The sequence below is a fragment of the Opisthocomus hoazin genome, chromosome 5 (assembly GCF_030867145.1).
Source record: "Opisthocomus hoazin isolate bOpiHoa1 chromosome 5, bOpiHoa1.hap1, whole genome shotgun sequence".
In the NCBI taxonomy this organism is placed as follows: Eukaryota; Metazoa; Chordata; class Aves; order Opisthocomiformes; family Opisthocomidae; genus Opisthocomus; species Opisthocomus hoazin.
The window spans coordinates 36,458,344-36,478,677 of record NC_134418.1 but is presented as its reverse complement, the minus strand read 5'-3'; the positions used below and the strand labels follow the sequence as shown (position 1 = coordinate 36,478,677).

The 20,334-nt window shown below is 46.2% G+C and overlaps 1 protein-coding gene across 1 annotated transcript in view; it reads right to left on the bottom strand.

Moving 5' to 3' along the window:
* Positions 1 to 8,708, bottom strand: part of FAT4 (FAT atypical cadherin 4) — a 148,499-nt gene extending 139,791 nt beyond the window's left edge. The window contains exon 1 of the mRNA XM_075422095.1: positions 3,432 to 8,708. Within this exon, the coding sequence (XP_075278210.1) occupies positions 3,432 to 8,708 (5,277 nt within the window). The remainder of the gene's footprint in view (positions 1 to 3,431) is intronic.
* Positions 8,709 to 20,334: the final 11,626 nt, after the last annotated feature.

Below are 20,334 nucleotides of genomic sequence, written 5' to 3'. Positions count from 1 at the left end.
ACCTTCAGCTTCAAGGGATGTCAGCTGCTTTGAGTTCAGAAGGGCATTCACCACAGTCCCACCATTGCATAGCTCTTCCCTTGGCCCCTCTCTTCAGAAAGGGCTAGCATACATGCAACCAGTGGATCTACAGTCAGGTCCTACAGGACAAACCCCAGTAATGGATGACAAAGACTGGAAAGAGACTTTTTCAGTTGGAGCACTGGGTGAACCTTTTCAATACAGTTGATATTATCCAAAACAAAAAAAAGGAAAATAGAGTTTAGTGACAGAATTGAGGGGAAACAAATATCACACCATTTCCCAAGGACATGGATTGATTCACTTCTAGAGTAAGCGGTTTCACACAAGCCTGCTCTTCTTTTATACTGCCTGCTGGCTAGACAAAACCTAGTCACTGTTTCGAAGCTGTAAATATCTCTATTTCACACCAGCTATCTGCCACCCAAAACGATTCCTGAAGTCTGCATTAGACAAAAGATCTATTAACTCTCTTGCTGCTGCGGCTCTCTCCATAAACCTCAGCCAGCAAGTCTAATACTGGGTGGCTCGGAGCGCTTAGTGCTTTACTCACATGCCACAGTGCAATTAAGATGATGCCTGGCATCAGGGGCAGAAGGCGTAATGGGTAGTGAAGAAGAACGGAGAAGTTGTTAAGCATATCCCATTACTGTTTTTTCCCTTTTCTTTAACCGTGTTCAGAAACAAAACCCAACACACTCTTCATAAGAGAAGCAAGAAAAAAAGAATACACAATATCCAAGATTTTTCCCACAAAGAACCCAGAAAACAAAGAAACAGGAGTTATATCCACACAGCTTCTTTGTTCAGAAAACCGTCTGGTACAGTGGTACCAGACCTATCAGGTTTTGTCTGCACACCTACTTCAGTGCTTGACAACTTACTTCTCATGGTGGAATCTAAAAACAGTTAAGTCTTCATTGTGCCGTGTATATACCACAAAAGGCTGAAGACATTATGTGCAAAAGAACACTTAAGTTCTGTGGCATTATATACTCTGCAGGTTCACGCACATTCATTGTCCCTCATCAGCGTTCTGGTTACACCACCACTCAAACCATCGTCTTGAGAATTAGGTTTGGATGAAAACATTAAAGCTTCTGAATTACACACCTGATGCACAAAGACTTTAGTATCAGTGTGTTTTAACGTGGGTTTCCAAAGAGAAGAGATAGCGTTCATGCACTTAGGTACTGGCTGTTTCATTTTTTATGAAAGAAGACTGGCAGTAAACTCTTAAGACCGGAATGTATGCACTCACTGCATCAAACCACTACCTCAGTGACCAAAAAAAGTTAATATCCAAAAGCAACACGGAAAAAAGCTGCATTGCTTATTCAGCACCCACTGACATTCAGCTTGCACAAAGAATGTCACTGTAGTAGTTCTTGTTCAAGTGTGGGACAGCAAAAGCCATTCCAGAGAAATTAAATCAGTCAAATGACAGACTGCTTATGATTATGCTTTTTTAAAAATTGATAGCTGTTTATAGTTTATAATAGATTTCTAGAGAAGAACAGTAAGCTAATGACGTTTGGGAGAAGAAGCATTTTAGAAGCTATAAAGATGCAACCAGTAATATGAAATCCTAGCTCCCAACTACTGCTTTCAATGTTCTTTACAGAATAAAACATTTGCTTTTGATTTCAGGAGTGGTTTGTATTCAACGATGTAAAATTTGTTTAAAGTTTTAATGGTTGTGCTCCTCCCTGCTCACCAAATATTCAGATTAAATACTTCCACAATGCGCAAGCCTATTGCAACCTTAGGTCCTTCTATGAGTCCTTCCCCAGTCAGGAAACTCTTTGGTCATGCAAGCAGACTCACAGTTGCAGAACTGTGACCCAAATACCCACTGACAAAGGCTTAACCCTCAAAACATCTGTCCATCAAGACAAAATATGATGTAATAATAATAAAAGAAAAAATGATAAAGGTTTAATCTTTAACAAATTAGTAGCAGGAGTACAAATAGCTACATAACAGGGATATTCTCATTAAAACAGCATGCATTATTTAAACCAGCAGCACTACTAGAACAGGTCATTTTCCAGCATACTACTGCTCTTCACAATATGATAATCAACAGCACATAGCACACACACCAAGATGAGCTCTCTCATACGTGCTAAGAAATCTTGGGGGTCTGAACAGTGCTCAAACTCCCTGTGTAACAACTACTTTGCAGAGCATCAGTCACTGCTAGTATAGGAGAGTGATGTTACACACCTACACAGATCATACTTCAACTACAGTAAAACAACAAAAAGCAGCTATGAAGAGAAAAAGACACAACTGCTGAGCGAGAATTAAAAATACCACATCTGCTAAAATCGAAAAGAACCCAAACCAGTGCAGTACTCTTCGTGGCTCAAAACTAAGATGTAATTCCCAAGAGGAAGTATAGCAGGGCGTAACGCCTGAAATGCACAGGGCTATGCAATACCCAGGTAACATGTTCAGCTGGCAAGGGAAACGGTTGAACCACTACACACGACCAGCATCCTCTGCTGGTTGACTACCTCAGTGGTGCCAACCCCAAACTCACAGGAACCGCAAGTTAAATGGCTCACAGTGAAGTGCAGCAGGCAGCTCCAGAAGACAGCGCAACTTAAAACAACACAAGGCTCCCTTTGACACCAGGCTTCTCAGTATTCCCACAGAAGACAGCAAGAGTGGTGTAAACAATCAACTCTGTGGCTCAGCTACCAGACAGAGCAAATAAAACATTTGTGCTTCACAGATGATGTTTCAAACCCGTTTTCCACCCTTGCTCCACAAGCTAGTCATGCAAAGAACATTTAAAGACCCTTCAGTCAAGGCAAATGGCTTTGTGATAAGGAAAATTGTCAGCTAAAATGTTACACTCCTACCATCTGTCACATCCAAGAACAGAAACAAGACCATTTTCATACTCATCAGTGAGGGTAAACAAGTAACCTAAATTGGAGATGCACGAGGAGATCCATCTGAGGGACTTAACCAGGCAAGGACACCAAGCACGTGCAAGACGCGAGACGCTAGATGAGCTGCTCAGAGAGCAATCCCCTGCTGCCCATTTCTCAGACAAATACCGACATGATGACTGCAGCAAAAGACATTCAGTTACAATTCACATAGGAATGGGAAGACTTAGAATAATCAATGATTGCTAAAATGAGAAGGCATGCAAAACTCCAAAACGCCCGTGATTAAAGCTTTTAGCACCTGAAGTATTTAGTACCTAGAATTTATTTGACAAACATTGTGCCTACAGTAGCCAAATTTAAGCGCTATGCCTAAGCCTCTCTCAAATTTCCAGAGACAGCTTTGAGGAAAACAGTTTGAGGTATACTAATTGAAACAACAAATGCACAAAATGGCTCGTTCAGAAAGCAAACAGGTAAATAATTACTGAATGAGAGCTTTACCTCTGCTCGTTGTGTGCGCGGCAAAACAGATGATTTTTCAATGGCGTAAACATCCACCAGGTAAAGGCGTGCTCCTTGCTCCCTGTCCAAAATGGCAGCAGTCTGGATGACACCAGTACGGCGCCCAATGGTAAAGAGGCGCCCGAGACTCTTATCTTCGCATCGGACAGACACGATGTAATACTCCACCTGAGCTTCAGAGCCCCGCGGACTCGATGCTTCGATAGATATCACATTTGTCCCGATAGGCTCACCTTCTTTTAAGATGGTTATGTATTTCGGCTGAGTGAAAACAGGCCCGTCAACTCCCTGCAGAATGATAGTCAACTCAGTGGTGGACTTCCTCCTTTCAAGGCCAAGGTCCGTGGCAGAAACTATGAGATTGTATATGAGCTGAGAAGGCACCAAAGCTGACGCTACTCTTAAATCTCCACTATAGCGATCCACAATGAAGGTTTCGGTATCTCCATTGACTATTTCATATTCCACTTCTCCGTTGGCACCCTCATCAGGATCCGCAGCAATAATTGTCGTTAGGATCGAACCAATCACTACTGAAGGGTCAGCTGCGAGAGCATTTTGCGATACAAAGGTGGGAACATTGTCATTTTGATCTGTCACCAAAATGGTCACATTCTTCAAAGCAAATCGCCTGGACTCCACAGGAACAGCCTGATCAGTGGCTTTGACTGTTAACTCGAAGAGATTTGCAAACTCGCGATCTATTTCAGTGTTGGTAAATATTGTCCCTTTCACTTCATCTATACGGAAATGATTACCCCTTGGCATCTGTTGAATGATTGCATATGTTAGCTGCCCATTAATATCTGCATCTGGATCATGAGCAGTTACGGAAATGACAGAGCTACCAACAGGAACGTTCTCAACAATAGATTTAAAGATGTCCCCTGGAGGAAAATTAGGAGGGTTGTCATTAAAATCCCTAACGTGTATTACCACTGACATTGTAGATGACCGTGGTGGCCTTCCTTGGTCTTTTGCTGTAATATTTAGTTTATACAGAGACTGTGTCTCAAAGTCCAATTTCTTTGCAAGAAAAATACTACCAGTGTTGGGACTAATGCTAAAGGTCCCGTGATTGTTTGTCCCTGTAATGCTATAGTGGAGGTCAGCATTGTCACCTGAATCAGAATCAGTGGCAGTGACAGATGACACAAGTTCACCAACTCTCATATTTTCCAAGACATCCACTAACAAGGTTGATTTAGGGAAAGAAGGACTGTTGTCATTTTCATCCAATACATCAATGCTCAACATGCAAGTTGAACTTAGGGAAACTGCTCCGGAGTCTACTGCTTGGATGACAAGCGAATACGACGCAGTAGCTTCATAATCTAGTTTGCCTACTAAGGTCACTTGGCCTGTGCTACTATCAATTGCAAACCGGTTTTCTTCATTTCCCTTGATTACAGAGTAGTGAATCAACCCATTAACCCCTTCATCAACATCTGAGGCAGAAACTCTCAGAACTTGTGTCAGATTGGCTGCAAATTCTGATATAGTAGCTTGGTAAAGGTCTTTCAAAAATTTGGGGGCATTATCATTGATGTCTTTCATGTAGATTTGTACAGTTGCCTGATCCTTTAGAGGCTTTGGCAACCCCTGATCTGTTGCTATTACCGTGAGACTAAACACTGCAGCCCCCCTTTGTCTCATAAGGCCTTCTCTGTCAAACTGATGGGTGCTTCTTATTTCCCCAGTTACCGTGTTCAGCTCAAAATCCGGCTGCATGTGCTCAAATGAGTACCTGACTTCACCATTTGGCCCAAAGTCTTTATCTACAGCATTTATTTTACCTACATACGATCCACCTCTCTGCTCCTCTTCAAAATAAAATACATAGTTCGTACTGTTAAACAGGGGCCTATTATCATTTACATCCTCCAGAATTACGGTAACGTTCACAGTAGCGTTGAGCGGTTCTACTGCTCTATCAGAGGCAACCACCAGTAAAATATATCTCTCTTGAAGTTCACGGTCCAGTTCACTTTTTATATACAGCTGACCATCTGGGAATATGCCAAAGGCATCCCCAGTATTTCCTTCAATTATACTATAAGCTATTTCACCGTTCACCCCCGAGTCTTTGTCAGAAGCCTGCACCTTAAAGAACCTGGAATTCACAAGCTCCGACTCCAAAATAGTTACTTCATAGGAAAGCTGGTCAAACACAGGCGGGTTATCATTTACATCATGGACAGAGACAGTCAGGATAAAGTTAGAAGACAGCTGCGGCACCCCCATATCCGAGGCCAGGACTTCAACCTGGTAAGACCCAGCACTTATATCAAGTGGCCCTGCTAAGCTTATGGCACCTGTTTGTTCATTGACTGAAAACAAGCCCTTTGGGTTTTGCTTAAGGCTGTAAAGGACCACGCCATTAACACCTTCATCAGGATCAAGAGCTTTGGCCTGGAATATGGTGTGCCCAGCTTTCCAGTTTTCAACCACATTTACACTTTCCACCGCATGAATAAAGTGTGGGGAATTGTCATTTAAATCTTTGACAGTTATATTGACCATAGCATCTCCAGTTACCGCCCCACCACTAGCGACCACCTTCAGCTGGTAAAATGCTTGCTCCTCCCTGTCAATAATACTGGCTGTGGTGATCTGCCCCGTCACTCTGTTGATGGCAAACATGCCCCTTTGGTCACCTGTCGTAATAAGGTAACTGATGTTGCTGTTGAGGTCCATGGTGGAAGCAAAAACAGTGCCTACATGGTAACCTAGGGCAACATTTTCAAAGACCACAAAACTGTACATGCCCTGGCTGAAAACAGGTGGATTGTCCTGGGTGTCCAAGACAGTGATGGTGACAATGGCTTGGTTCTGCGACTGAAGATGACCACCATCAGTGGCCACGATCTGCAACTGGTAAGCAGTTTTCTCCTCCCTGTCAAGGGCTATTTTGGTTGTGATGACCCCTGTCTGGCCGTGGACCTGAAACCTGGAGGTGTCTCCAGCTGAGATGCTGTACTTGACTGTCCCATTGGGTCCCAGATCAGGGTCCGTGGCAGACACTGTGGTCACATAGGTTCCAGCTGGCTCATTCTCTTGAATATGGGCAAAATACTGAACGGGGTAAAACACAGGGCTATTGTCATTCACATCCAGGAGACTCACGTTAACTCGAGCTATCGAAGAAAGAGGAGGAGAGCCTAAATCGGTGGCCAGGACCTGCAGGGAGAAGTGAGCCTGCTCCTCCCGGTCCAGCTGCGAGATGGTACTGAGCTTGCCTGACACGGGGTCCAAGCGAAAGATCCGGCGAGGGGTCACCAAGGAGGGGCCAACCACCGCAAGCGCCGGCTCAGCTTCCTGCAGGGAGAAGCGGACAGTCCCGTTGTCCCCCAAGTCCCCATCTGTGGCACTCAGCACCAGCAGCTCAGTTCCTGACGGGGAGTTTTCAGCCAGGGACACCTGGTAGCCCTCTGGCTGACCGAAGCGAGGTTTGTTGTCATTGACATCCAGGATGGTCACCACCAGCTGTGCGTAGGAGAACTTGGGCTGCACCCCCTGGTCGCGGGCACTGATGTTGAGCACCACCTGAGAAGCAGTCTCCCGGTCCAGCCCGCTGGAGACGGACGTGCCGACAGCATGCCCGGTGGTGACACCCTCGGGGCCGGCCGTGGTGACCAGCCCGCTGTGCTCGCTGATGCGAAACCAGCCAAGCTCGTTGCCCGAGACAATGCTATATTTGAGGTTGGCATTGAGGCCTGAGTCACGGTCTGTGGCACTCAGGCCCCGCACGTAGCTGCCCAGGGGCACCTCCTCACTGATGTTCACCCTGTAGACCGACTGCCCAAAGACAGGGGGGTGGTCGTTAATGTCGTTCACAAAGATCACCAGGCTAGCTACTGACGAGCGGCTCACAGGGGGAGACGCCACCGCCCCATCAGGGGAAAGGGAAGAAGTGGGGGAGCCCAGGGGTGGCGGCAGGGCCCCGTAGTTATCAGCCACCGCCACGGTAAGGTTATAGGCCGGGATGCGCTCCCGGTCCAACGCGGCTGCTACCTTGATGAGGCTGAGGTTGGGTACCTTACTGCTGTGCACCTCAAAGTGCCGCTGCTCATTTCCCGCCAGGATCGACACAGAGATGTTCCCGTTGGCCGCGGGGGAGTCGGCATCGCTCACCGTCAGCAGGGCCACCACCGTGCCAGGGGCCGCATTCTCATCCACGGAGGCAAAGCGGGAGGTGGCCGGGAAATAGCGAAACTTCACCCGGGGCTCGTTGTCGTTGACGTCGAGCAGGCGGATGAGGGCCTCAGCCCGGCCGCTCAGCGCCGGCACCCCTCGGTCCATGGCCTGCACCGTCAGCGAGTACTGCTGCCGCATCTCGTAGTCCAGGTGCTCCCGGATGCGGATCACCCCGCTCTCAGGGTCCACCTCAAACGGGAGGCTGCCAGCCCCCTCCCCACCGCCGCCGCTGCCATCACCTCCTTCCAGGCGGTAGCGGATGTCAGCATTGGTGCCTTCATCGGCATCGGCTGCAGCCACCTGGAGAACGCTGGCCCCAACAGGCGCATCCTCAGGCACCCGTGCCTGGTAAAGAGTCTGGCTGAAGATGGGTGGGTTGTCGTTGATGTCCTGGACGGTGACATTGACCTGAAGGTACCCCCGCCGACGGGGCTCGCCCTTGTCCTCCACTTGCACCAGCAGCTGGTAGGTGGGGGTGGCCTCCCGGTCCAGCCCACCCCGGGAAACCAGGTGCAGGAAAGCTCCTTCACCGCTGGGGTTGAGGGTGATGTTGAGACGGAAACGTCCCTCCTCGTTGCCGGCCACAATCCGATAGGAGCCGTGGTCTACACCGTTAGTGCCGCTGTCGGCATCGGTGGCCGTGTCCAGGATGAGCTGGCGCCCGCTGCCCGTGTCCTCCTTGAAAGTCACCACGATGGAGGGGTCGGGGAAGACGGGCGCGTTGTCATTGAGGTCGAGCACCAGGACCCGCACCTCGCTGGGGTAGGTGGGCTGGCTGGAGAGCACCACCAGGTCCACCACGTCGCTGGCCAGGCTCTCGCGGTCGATGGTGGCGCGGGTGTGCAGGGCCCCCGAGGTGCCGTTGATGGAGAAGAGGGCATGGTGCTCGCTCAGGCGGTAGGTGAACCCGGGGCGGGTGGCGATGGTGCCCACCCAGGTGCCCGGCGGCTGCTCCTCCAACACCTGGAAGACCTGGCGGGGCTCCGCGGCGGCGCCCAGCGGCAGCAGCAGCAGCAGCGGCAGCAGCGGGGCCCCGCGGACGGCGGGGGGACGGCCCATGGCTCCCCGGGAGGGGGGGGCAGCGCCCGGCGCCGCTGAGGGGCCCCCTTCCCCCCGCAGCCGCCCCGACCGCTCCCGCTTCTCTCCCGCTCTCCTCACCCACGGAGGCTCCGCTCGCCCGGCCCCGCCACAGACGGGAGCGGACCCGCCGGCGCGCCGCGCTCACGGGACGCCCTGCCTCTGCCGCCGCCGCTCCTTCCGCCGCCGCTCCGGGGCTGGGGGGCGGCCGGGGGCGCCGCGCCGCATTGCCGCTCGGCAGCCGCCGTCGCTACCGCCAGTAGCCCCGCGCTCCGCCGCTCCTCAGCGGCCGCCGGCCCGCCACCATGCCCGGGCGCTCACCGGCCAGGCGGGACACCGCCACCGCCGCGTTTGTAATCCACGGCCGCCGCCGCCCGGCCCCAACTTTGCTCAGCGCTCATTGATCCCTTCCCTCTTGACGCCCGGGGCCGGCTCCCCCCCCGGCCTCCCATTGGCCGCCCCGCCCGCCGCCGCCCCGCCCACCGCCCCTCCCAGCGGGGGCCCCGCGCACCTGGGGGTCCACCCCGGCCCCCGGCGGGGAGCCCGCGCGCCCGGCCGCGCTCGCGGGGGGCGGGGAGGGGGTCGGGGCGGCGGGGACAGCCCCCGCCGGGAGCCCGCGCGCCCGGCCGCTCTCCCGTGGGGCGGGGAGGGGGTTCTGCCGACACCCCCTGCGGCAGGGCTGGGGCGGAGCTGCTGCCCCGCACGCCGAGGGACGTGGCGGCGGGCGCTGCGCTGCGCGCTATTTTTAAAGCGGGTCCTCGCGGGAGCTTGCGGGCTGGGCGGCGGCCGAGGCTCTTCGTCCCGGGAGGATGCTCCGCCGCGCTCCACGCACGGGCCGGGAGCGCCCTCTGCCGTCCCGCCGCGCGTCCCTCACTGCCTCGGCTCCTCGCTGCCCCGGGCCGGGGGGGCGGAAAGCATCACACGGGTGCGGGACCACCGCGTGGAAACCGCACCCTTGGTCCGGGTGCGGACCCCGCCTGGAAGCGACCCCCCGAGCCCGAATCCCGCCCGCCCGCGGTCACCCCCAGGGGCAAAGGTGGTGACGGCGCCGAAGCCCGCGGTGCCGGTGGCAGCAAAAGTCTGATTTTGAAGCCGTTAACCTTTAAATGCGAGTGCGGGTGCAAACACGGTGGTCAACCAACCTGCAGGCAGCAATGGAGCTGGGGAAGGTAAATGCAGCGTGGCCACGTAACAAATACAGAATCTGTTTATCCTTGCGAGGTAGTTAATGAACCTGGCAGTGGGTTTTCCAACACAGAAAAGTGAAAGAAGAGAGAAGTTAAGTGAAAAGGAATGGGGAAAATGCATGAGTAATGTGGAGTTGGAAGAACTGTGAGGATAAAGTGTCCAAGGTGGTTTGTTCCTCCCTGTTCCCCTGGGTGTGATGGAAGAAGGTTGATCAAATAAACATCAGCAGGAGCCTTGACTGAAAATGGTTAGTAAGGAAGCAGCAGTGGTTCCTGTCCCTGGACGGTGTTGTCATCTAAGGGAGAGAGACTCTGGCCCACTGACTCCGTCAAATCCCCCTTTCCTGCAGGCGATGGAGCTTCATGCCGACGGCCAGCCCTGCCCCCCTTGGCATGGTTGGGGAGCCTGGTGCCCGGTAGCCCTCTCTGCACGGCCACCGCAATCCAGCACTGCTGTCACTGGGGACCTCTCCTCTCGTGTGCAGCTCTCCTCAGCCTGCACCGGGTTTTGCGCTTTTCATAATCTGCTGCCGTCCTGGAGAAGGACTTTTGTGCCCAGAAGTGCTTTGCTGTTTCTGTCTGCACTAGCTGGTTCAGCAGGAGACAGCAAGCATACCTGCAAACTACTCTTAGTGGAAACACCTTCTTCCCTCTTGCAGGTGGCCGGGGAGTGCCCTGGTGCAACAGAGAAGAGGGGATCAGTGGTCCTGCCCGGATCACGCAACGCTGGTGAGGTCTGCACCAGTTCTTTGATATTTAACTCCATCTACAGGCGTGCATCGACCCTCGCCTGCAGCGAGCAGTTCGCTGGGTCTTCCCGAAAGGCAGCTGTATCGAGGTGGCTTCTTTATTTGTGTTGCAACAATGCCCCCGGTTTAGATGAGGTGTTTAGAGTCAGCAGAAAACAGCCGTGATGCTGTATCCGCAAAGAAAAAAGGTTGTATCGGGTGGAGAGGGAGGATTACTAGCAAAAGTTCACATCAGCCTTGGCTAGAACAACTCTGAAAGCACTCGCCACAGCTTTATCACTAGAGGTTTTTCTCACTGCGTGGGATTTTTCACATCTGCCAGCTAAGTCTGAGCTCCAGGTCGAAAACACCACACCGAGAAACATGGTGGGCATTCTGACGCCCCCTGGAAGAACTTTGGTCCATTCACTAATGAATAGGTCAGGATGAATTATTAACCAAGCGTTTTATTCGTGGAGCAGATACAATCTTGTTCTAATGCTCAAGCTTTTCTGTGCCCACAGTTTGCACTTTCCTCTCCTCTGGGCTCTTCTCTCAAATGTCAAAACTAAAAATGCTACTTCAAGAGTATGCAAATTCAAATACACAAAAACTCAAAATCAGCCTTTTAAATGTGGTACAGCCGAGGTAAGCAAATTACACAAAATTCTGGAAGACAGAATACCTGGACAATGGGTTTTAAGGCACCAGGTCTGTGCTATTCTAGACACTTGTGAATAATGCCTGTCAATATTGGATACAAGAATAATGATATGTACCATTCGCATTATGTTAACACAAAATGATATATTGCAAAATCTAGCAACTCACATATGATAATGAATCAAACAATATCTATTTGTCAGTTTACAGGCTGTGTAATTTAATATTTGGAATTATATCACTGATCTAATACGATGACTGTAAATATCGGCAAGCTGTTTCAGAAATAGAATCTGCTTAAGCCTTTTGTATCCGTAGATGTAAAGCTAGCCTAGATGTATTTCTAAATACGAGCCACCCACAAAAAACCCCACCAACCTTTAAATTCCTGAAGTGTTTCAGCATATCAAAATTCCATTTCATAGGATTCAGAATGTGGGGTGTTTTTAACCAAAATGTTTACAGAAAATTATATAAAACTTTACAGCCAATTTTCAGTTACCGAAACAATTTCGGGCAAAAGTTTTTTATAACATTCCCATTGTTCTTTCTGTTATACAGTATAATACATTGGTGCTGTATAATATTATACATACATATTTTATATGTTATATGGATATATAATAAATTCATGCTGTATAAGTATATAATCTATTCATGCTATCTTATATTTTCAATGCTAACTTCTATTTCAAATGTAGCCAAAATTAGGAGATATTTTAAGAACAATTTTACTTTCTCCTTTTTTATTTTTGAAAAAAGTTATTTCAATGTCTAAGGGAAAAAAAAATAATCTATTGAAACTGAAGCAGCTATGGTAGATATAAACTAACACAAAACTGCCTGCACTGCCACTGGTCCTGCCAGCAAGATGTGTTTCAAATGAGTTAATGGAACAGTGCAATAAATCCCTCAGGATCTGTTCTGTCCTCTGTCACTGCCCCTAATTTTGCTTCCTGGAAGATGAACAATTTTTTTACATAAAGATTCGGATGTGACTGTCACAAACACTGCTTTATTTCTACGTATCACTGGTAAAAAGACAGGACAGGACAGAAGGAAAAAAAAAGGTGAGAAGGAAAGCTTGTTTGTCAGCCACAGGATCACAGCCAGCAGCTCCCCGGAGTCCAGGTCTTGCAGAGCAGCTCAGATGAGAACAGTGCTGGCCGTGGTGAGGAGTCCCCATCTCACCTTCAGAAAGGGTGATTACAAGAAACTTGCCGGGGTGGGAAGAGAACTCCTTCATCACCCCCTGTAGAGTTTGTCCCTGTTTTTCAGACCGAAACTAAACCAAACCTATGATTTTGTTGGCATAGGAAAGCTGCTGCTAAAGAACTAAAGCTCGTGGAAACCATGACCATCTCCAGCAGAAATGCTGCCTGAGTTGCTTTAAAAAAACTAAAATCTGGGCACTTTAAGAAAGTTATTACCCTCATGTCTAAGCAAAAAAAAAAAAAAAAAAAAAAAGAGAGAGAGAGAGAGAAGGGAAAAAAAGAAGAGAGGTCTTAAAACTCAGGGAAACTCCCCAAATTCTTCCCTGAAGCCCACTGGAAACTTTGCACATAGATCTGTTTCTCCTTTGCAATTGTTAGAGCTTATGAATAAACCATGACAGAAGCACATCCTAAGCCAACTTCTACTTCGCATTGTGTTAGCCTAAGTCCAGAGTAGCCCTGCACATGTCAGCAGAATTACTCTGGTGGTACATCAGCACAAGCATGGGTAGAGTTTTGACCCCTTTCAGGTTAACACAAATAAGTTTAGACACAGTTAAGGCTGTGCCAGGAAGTATTCCACCACTCGTAACTTGTAAGAATGGAAATAAAGTGAAGAAAAAGTCATTTTTCACTTTTCCTCTTGCCTACAGCTCTGATGATAACACAGCCCAACACTTCATCAGGCTTTCACCTCCAGATACAGAAAAAGCAATCTAATCCCAACACTGTCCAGCTTGCACTCCACTGCAAAGTCTTAACAGTGACTTCATAGTGTCCAGTGTCAACAGATCAGCACATCTGGCTGGCACATTTAATGTGCTTCCAATGCTGTTTTGCCGAAAGCGGCCAATGATGCTGCTGAAATGTCATGCTGGAAGGCGCAGAAAGTAGAGAAACAAGTGGAGAGCCAATGAATGAAATGAGAAGCGTTATAAGGAAGAAAGTTTTTCAGCACATTTTCTTCCTGTGTAAGCTAAACAAAAATCTGATCCATACCTATTATCTCACAGAGTCCTCAGGGGTCTCAGGCTTATAATCAGATATCACAACAGGCAGATAATTTTATTCTGCAGCAAGTATAGAAACCAATTACAAATTCAGAGATCTGGGGGGTAGGTTTCTGCATTTCGTATTTGATGAGCTCAAGGCAAGACCACAAAAGCCCCGTTTGATGCACTGTGCTCCCGAGTAATGCAAGACTTGGCATCGGGCATTTTCATTATTCCTTGCAGGCAGCTGGAATCCTGTCCACACTGACATCATTACAGCTGGACTCCACGATCTTAAAGGTCTTTTCCAACCTAAACAATTCTATGATCGTCTACAGACCCCAGCTTCATTTATGGTAGGAGATGTCAGAGTCCTTTTAGGAAGGACTTGATCTTCTTGCCTGTCTAATGTCCTTCCTGCAAGGGCATGTGGTGGAGCTGGAAGCTGTTCTGAGGACCGCCTAGCTCTTCCCACAAAGTAGTTTCTGGTTTCACTAGGATGATAAATGTAGGAAATGCCACCACAGGGCTCCGGGAGGATATTCCTGTACTCCTACATGCAGCAATCGAATCCATTTACTTCTCATCAGCACTGTGCTGGGGAATTTTGTAGTCAGGAAATCAGGCAGATATCTTTTTGAAATCTTAGTATGTCCCAGAGATATACCAACAGCTAACCTCTCAGTGTGAGCTGCGCTCCTTGTTCCTATATACACAACTTCATGCTGTATTAAAATGCACTTCGGTCTGAGTTCAGCTTCCCAGCAGGTAAAGGTAGCAAATAATGCAGTTTGTCTGTGGACATTACCACTAAATTTTATGTTTTCATATGATGTATGCTGTCTCAGTCAAAAAGCACTCCAAATTGCTCTGAGTAACTGACTTACCCTTTTGCTACTCCACACATTTTGCTGTCAGCTGATGTTTTTATCAGAATTAATTTCATTTCCTTCTAGACCATTGATAAAGATATGGAACAGTATTTGACCAAGACTAGGTGGTTCCTGGCAAAGCCACTAAAAACATGCTAAAAAACCAAGGATACCTCATTAACCCCTTTCTTTTTTTCAGGTCTGTCGGTCTACTTGTGTTAGTGTATTGAACACAAACTGTTCTCTGAGCAGGGAGATTTGATCAGGATTCATACGGGATGAAGTTAAATACTGCAAAGAACCCTAGTATCACTACTCACAAAACCAATACCAAACTCAATTTATTTTAGATTTGTTTGTTTCTTAGATAAATCCTATTTTCAAATGCCTTGCAAACCAGCTTGGCATTCATTGCTTTAGTTCTGTGCTTGTACACCACAGGAGCCTTCTGTGATTGCATGGTAGACGACAGTCCTCTCCAGACTGTGTAAATATAAGGTACTATTAGTGTTTGACTGTCTTTTTGTATTTCATTGATACGTTCGAAGATTTGTTTAAAATGAGCATTCCAGGTCCTGGAAGACAAGAATTATTTTAATATTGTTCTTCCTCCCCGCCCCCCCCCCCCCCCCCATTTTTTTTTTTTAAATGCACAGAATCCAGAGTAGCTGCTTTGCTGACATTATTTTACCCAGCCATCAGATGCCAGGAAAAGAGACAAATTATACAGTGAGACCACAGCAGCTGCCAAGAATGGAGGACATCTTTCAGACCATTGAAAGTAGTTAACAAAAATATTTGCTTTCCTGCCAGAATTATACCTTAGTCAAAATTTAAAGTGCATCCTCATATTAACATAGATCAGTCATCTCTTCAGGCCGTGCTGCATTACAGTCTCAGTGTAAAGCAGAAAGTACAATGTAGACACCTAAACTAGCACTTGATATCAAGGTTAGAATTTAAGTTGCATTAGTAGGTAGCCACATATGAGGTCAATCATCTATGCTCCTTTTATTTCAAGGAATTAACTTCGTTGTTATTTGTCAGTCTTGGGGGGAGAATGATTTCAGGCAAGACAGGGTCAATTTCCAGTTATGTAGCTCACTAGGGTTTCGCATGTTTTGTAAAACTGAATCATTTTACAGCAGCCAAGATGGGAGCTATGGTTCTTGACTTCTACAGTAAATACCACTTATTGTTACATTTCTGTCTTTTTTGTATTTGAAGAAAGCAAATGTTTTCCTCATCAGTAGTCTACTGTGAGTTTTTCCAGGAGCTTTTACCATGGGATCAGTCTTGTCATTGCTCACATAAAGCAACATTTGATAATTCTTTTTTTTTTTGTTGTTAAAGCCTATATTCCATGTCTTGATGCCAGTTCAAGCCAGCTTGTTTTATTGGACTATAAAACCCCTCATTGGCAATATTTCTGTGTTCTGGCAGGACTTCATTGAAGGTTCTGTAACAACCAAATTGGTTGAGAATTGCAAACATTCTCAAAGCAGCCCAAGAGATCACGCTTCAGACTGGTTTATCACAGGCACATTTTGGAGTCTGCTTCCCCCCAGAAGTGTTATTTCAGGCCCTAAACTAGTACAGCAATCAGAAATTCTAGGTCTTATAACAACATTGTGAATTTCCCACCACAAAACTTCATGGCAAATCTGGGTTTTATCCGTTGTATTCTGTTAAATATGTAGTTGCAAAGGATAAGTATTTCCCACCTTTTCTTACCAGCTTCTTGTTCAGTTTCTTGATTTCCTAGAATATTTTCCTAGCTTTTTATCTGAAAATGGATTAATTTGTTTTATTTCTCTGCCTCACTAGAGACATGTCTTTCTTCAGAAGGTGCAGCATCTACTTGACGAATGAGTAAATCTAATACTCTTTGATTCTTTTACCAAGCTTTTTCTATGTTGGTTCCTTTTACTAACCACCTTCAAATTTGCAACAGCACTTTGTATTTCAGTTAGGGGCAGATACAGTGGAAAACACCTTTGCTCCATTGCTTTATCTTTGGATGTTATAGGAATGAAATATTATTCTTAGGACACCATTTAGCCACCATTGAGGCAGAAAAATGTCAAATCCATAGGTATTGAACCCAACATTTTCATTATCATTCCACATAAAAGTGGAGGTCTGAGTACAGGTGGCCAACTGTAGGGCAAGAAGTGAGTTAGAAATAACAGAAGCCAGCCAACAGTAGCCAAGAGCACAAGAACCAGTGGTGTAACTGCAGATAATTTAAACCTCCCGACAAGAGGGGTGCTTCTCCACAATTGCCTTTCACTGGGACTTTCAGGAATTGTTCATGGGTCTCCTGAGGTCCACGTGTCTTTGGCTGAAAGACATATTTGAAAATCTGTAAAAGTGAAGATACACCATTGCTACTATTTCTGGAAAAGACAGGGAGCGTTGGCTCCCTGGAATTCGCATCATAATCAGCTCTGCCCAGGACCTTTTGATAAACCCTGTCATGGGGCTCAGAGCTACGACCTCAATGCAGAAAAATCTTTCTGGAAATGTATAGGATATGGCATCACTGCAGGCATGGGCAGTATTACTATTTTCAACATGCACACCCACTTTTCACAGGTTACAGAAACAGCTGGCAGAAGTCAGCTATATCTTCCTTCCCTTGCTGTGGCTGTGTACTTGTCTCCTACCAAGGCTGCAAGGGAGCTTGCTATGGCTCACATGTCACTAAGCGGAGCGTGTCAATAAAAATAAGCAAAATAGATGATACATTGTGGAGCCCTGGTATTGATACACCACATTTAGTCCTCGTAACATGCAAGTTTTACTTTCTCTGCCACTAAAGAATTTAGACTGAATAGTCTTAATGTGTTACTGAGGATCACATCCATCCCAGGTAGCGACAGCAGCATCAGCTCCTTTGAGTCCGATTCAATTCCCGGTTGCCTTCCCAGTCACACTAATGAGAGCTGAATTGGTCTTTTGATATTTAGCACTTAATAGACTTGCTGTGCTTGGAAAAGCATTAAAGTGTTTGTTCAGCCGTGCTTTATAGCCTAGGAATATAGTGGTCTGAACTTAGTAGTTTTATTTTTCAAGATCTGTCTGCAACAGTATGTTTTCTTTTTCCTTTAACAGTTAGAGTACTCAGCAGTGCTCTTAACTGTATATCATGACTGTGGCATTTTTGTTTATAAATTAAAGGTTTTTCTTTTAGTAGCTCATGGCCTAGGTGGTGGTGAAACCCTGCTGCAGTAAATAGCTGCCCCATTTTTAAGGGTTTTTCAAGACATCCTCTAAATTCAGCTGCTAAATTCAGCATTATCCCACTCAAAGTCAGACTCCCCTCAAATGAGTAGAATATTCCCATCAGATTCCCATCATGTCTAAACAGAAAAAAAAAAAACAAACCAGCAACAGAAAATACCACACAAAAAAACCCTTAAGCAAGTAGAAATCCTATAGTTTCCAGACAAAATTGTACTGGATCTTTGGCATTTACTAAGGACACCTTAACTGGCCAGGAGAAAGAAAGGGATTCTCAAAGTGATTGCTAATTCTTCTTTTTGTTCACTTCTTTCTTTTAAGTTGTGTTGTTCTTATTTCCTTGTCACAAGATTTAAAAGCCTAAATAGCAACACAAGGCTTACATTATTCTCTTTTCCATTTGCACTGTAAAGCTTCCACAGATCCAGTTAGAATTTTGTATAATAACTGGAAAGTACTCAAATAAGTGGAATGTATGCTTTTCATTATGGCTTCAGAAAGTCACAGATGGAAAGTGCAAACTACAGAAAGGCTTTAATAGCATTCTGTGCATAGTGTGCCACTTAGTCACAAAAACCAGCAATGCTTTCAGCAATTTTAGACTGACAAAATTGAAGATGATTTTGATACTGAAACTGTAGTTTCCTGGGAACCCACAAGATGGTATAGTTCAGCTGAGAAGCAGCATAATCTACACCGAGTTGTTATTGCCTGGACCGTGAATATCTAGCATTGTTAACTCATTACTAATTAATTTTGCTAATGCTCCAGAAGCTCAATTTCAACCTATTTTTCATAATCTGCGTAAACATTTGGAAAGCTTTTTGTTGCTTGCTGAGCCTTTGTTATCTGTTTGAAAGAAAGTGAATGAATGCATCTCATTACTCGTTCAAGCATCTGTATACCTCACTCTTCAGATGGCATCCTCTGCTCTGATGTGTTTAGTAATGGGATACAGAAATGCAGCCTATTGTCCAATTAAACAGCTCTGCAAATGTACAAATCTGAAAGCTAAATCTGTTCTTTGGAGTCCAACAACTTTACTGATAGTCTTCCTGATGCTAAGCAGTGCTTTACTTACTCTTGTCATGATGTCATTTGTTGAAGAAAGAAATAAAGTACCCACAATGTTTTAAATACAGTGTTGGAAGTAGCAAAGCCATTAATATCAAAATTACTTGGAGCTCAAATGAATAAAATTTTGGAATATGGCCTACAACAGCAGCTATTTCAGCATGGATATAATTAGAGGATAAAGCAAAAAAGCTAGGAAAAAGTTTGGTTAGAAAGATTTTCAACATGCATTACCATAACTTACATGCTTTCAAGGGCCATCTCCCACAGTCACAGCACTGCTAATCACCCAAAAGCAGATCTCATTTCCCAACATCTTGCAATCCTCTAGCCTGCTGCTGTAGAGAAAACCATAAAAGCCCTATAACAACCCAAACTTCTACCCTAACCGTTTCTACAAGGCTTTACTTACAGCTGCTTATAAATGAGAATAAATGAGCTCATATTGAGCTGTTGATGCAGTGACAGCTACCAAGGCTCAGCCCCTGCTGATTATCTCCTCAGGCTCATCATTGGGATACTTTGTTGCTCAACCCAAGTTGCTAATAGGTAATAATCTGGGAAAAAACAACAGGAGCTAAATTTAAGTAAGAGACAGTGTCTGCATAACATTTTAAAATGTGTACTCTCTATAGCAGAAAAAAAAAGCCACCTCCCTCAATCTTTTTTAAAAAATACCTTAGAAAAACTATAAAAGCATTCAAGTGCAAAGAGCATGCAGGCTCTGTACTGAGTTGTGTGAGATGTAAGATGTGCATAGGCCTTATCCTACGTTGCCTTAAAGCAAATCACTACATTTCACACTCGGTAAAGAAATAAAGATCTCAGAATTAAATCAGGCTTGGAATAACACAGAACAAGACTTTTATATCTTTAGTTCTAGTATCATATGGTGATTTACTACGAGGGCTTTTTGATACCAATAGCAAAAACCTTGGAACCTTCAGGCAAAATACATCATGTTTTATGTTAACTAAATGTTTCATCTTTCGCTGATTAAGTAACTTAGGTAGAATTTTATTTTTACAAAAAATGCCAGTAATATTAAAATTCTAACGTATTATGAAGGGACCCTAAGAGTAAGGCATAGTCACTTCATGTCACTACTTCATGTCATCACAAAAAGTACCTTCGTGAATCTAAGGTAAAATATAACAAACTAAGTGCTGAATGGGAATTGTAAATGGAAGCTGGAACTCACATCAGGTGACAATAAATGAGGAACGATGACGTATCGCTGGCAAAGCAGCTGTGATGACCCTGTGGGACCCCACGATTTCGCCTCCCCCCGAGGAGGGCAGCAACGTGGACCTGGGAGGGAATCGCTGGCGACGCTGCCAGCAGTGACGTGGCCCAGAGTCCCCTGGCATGCCAGCTCCCTTGTCTCCCTGCAGGGCTTCAGGCTCCTCTCCTGGGGAAAAATCCCACGGGATTTTGGGGGCAACGCTTTGACATCTGTCATGGCTCTGTCACAGCTGAGATGATATCTGCTGGGGATGCTGGCGCAGGTGACATCCCTGAAACAATACTCAGCTTCCAAGGAAGAGCCGCACAACACCCTTTGCACTCACATTTTCAAGGTTAGCTTCACCAAAAAGAAAAAGCTAAGAAACATTACCTTAAACGAGTGCC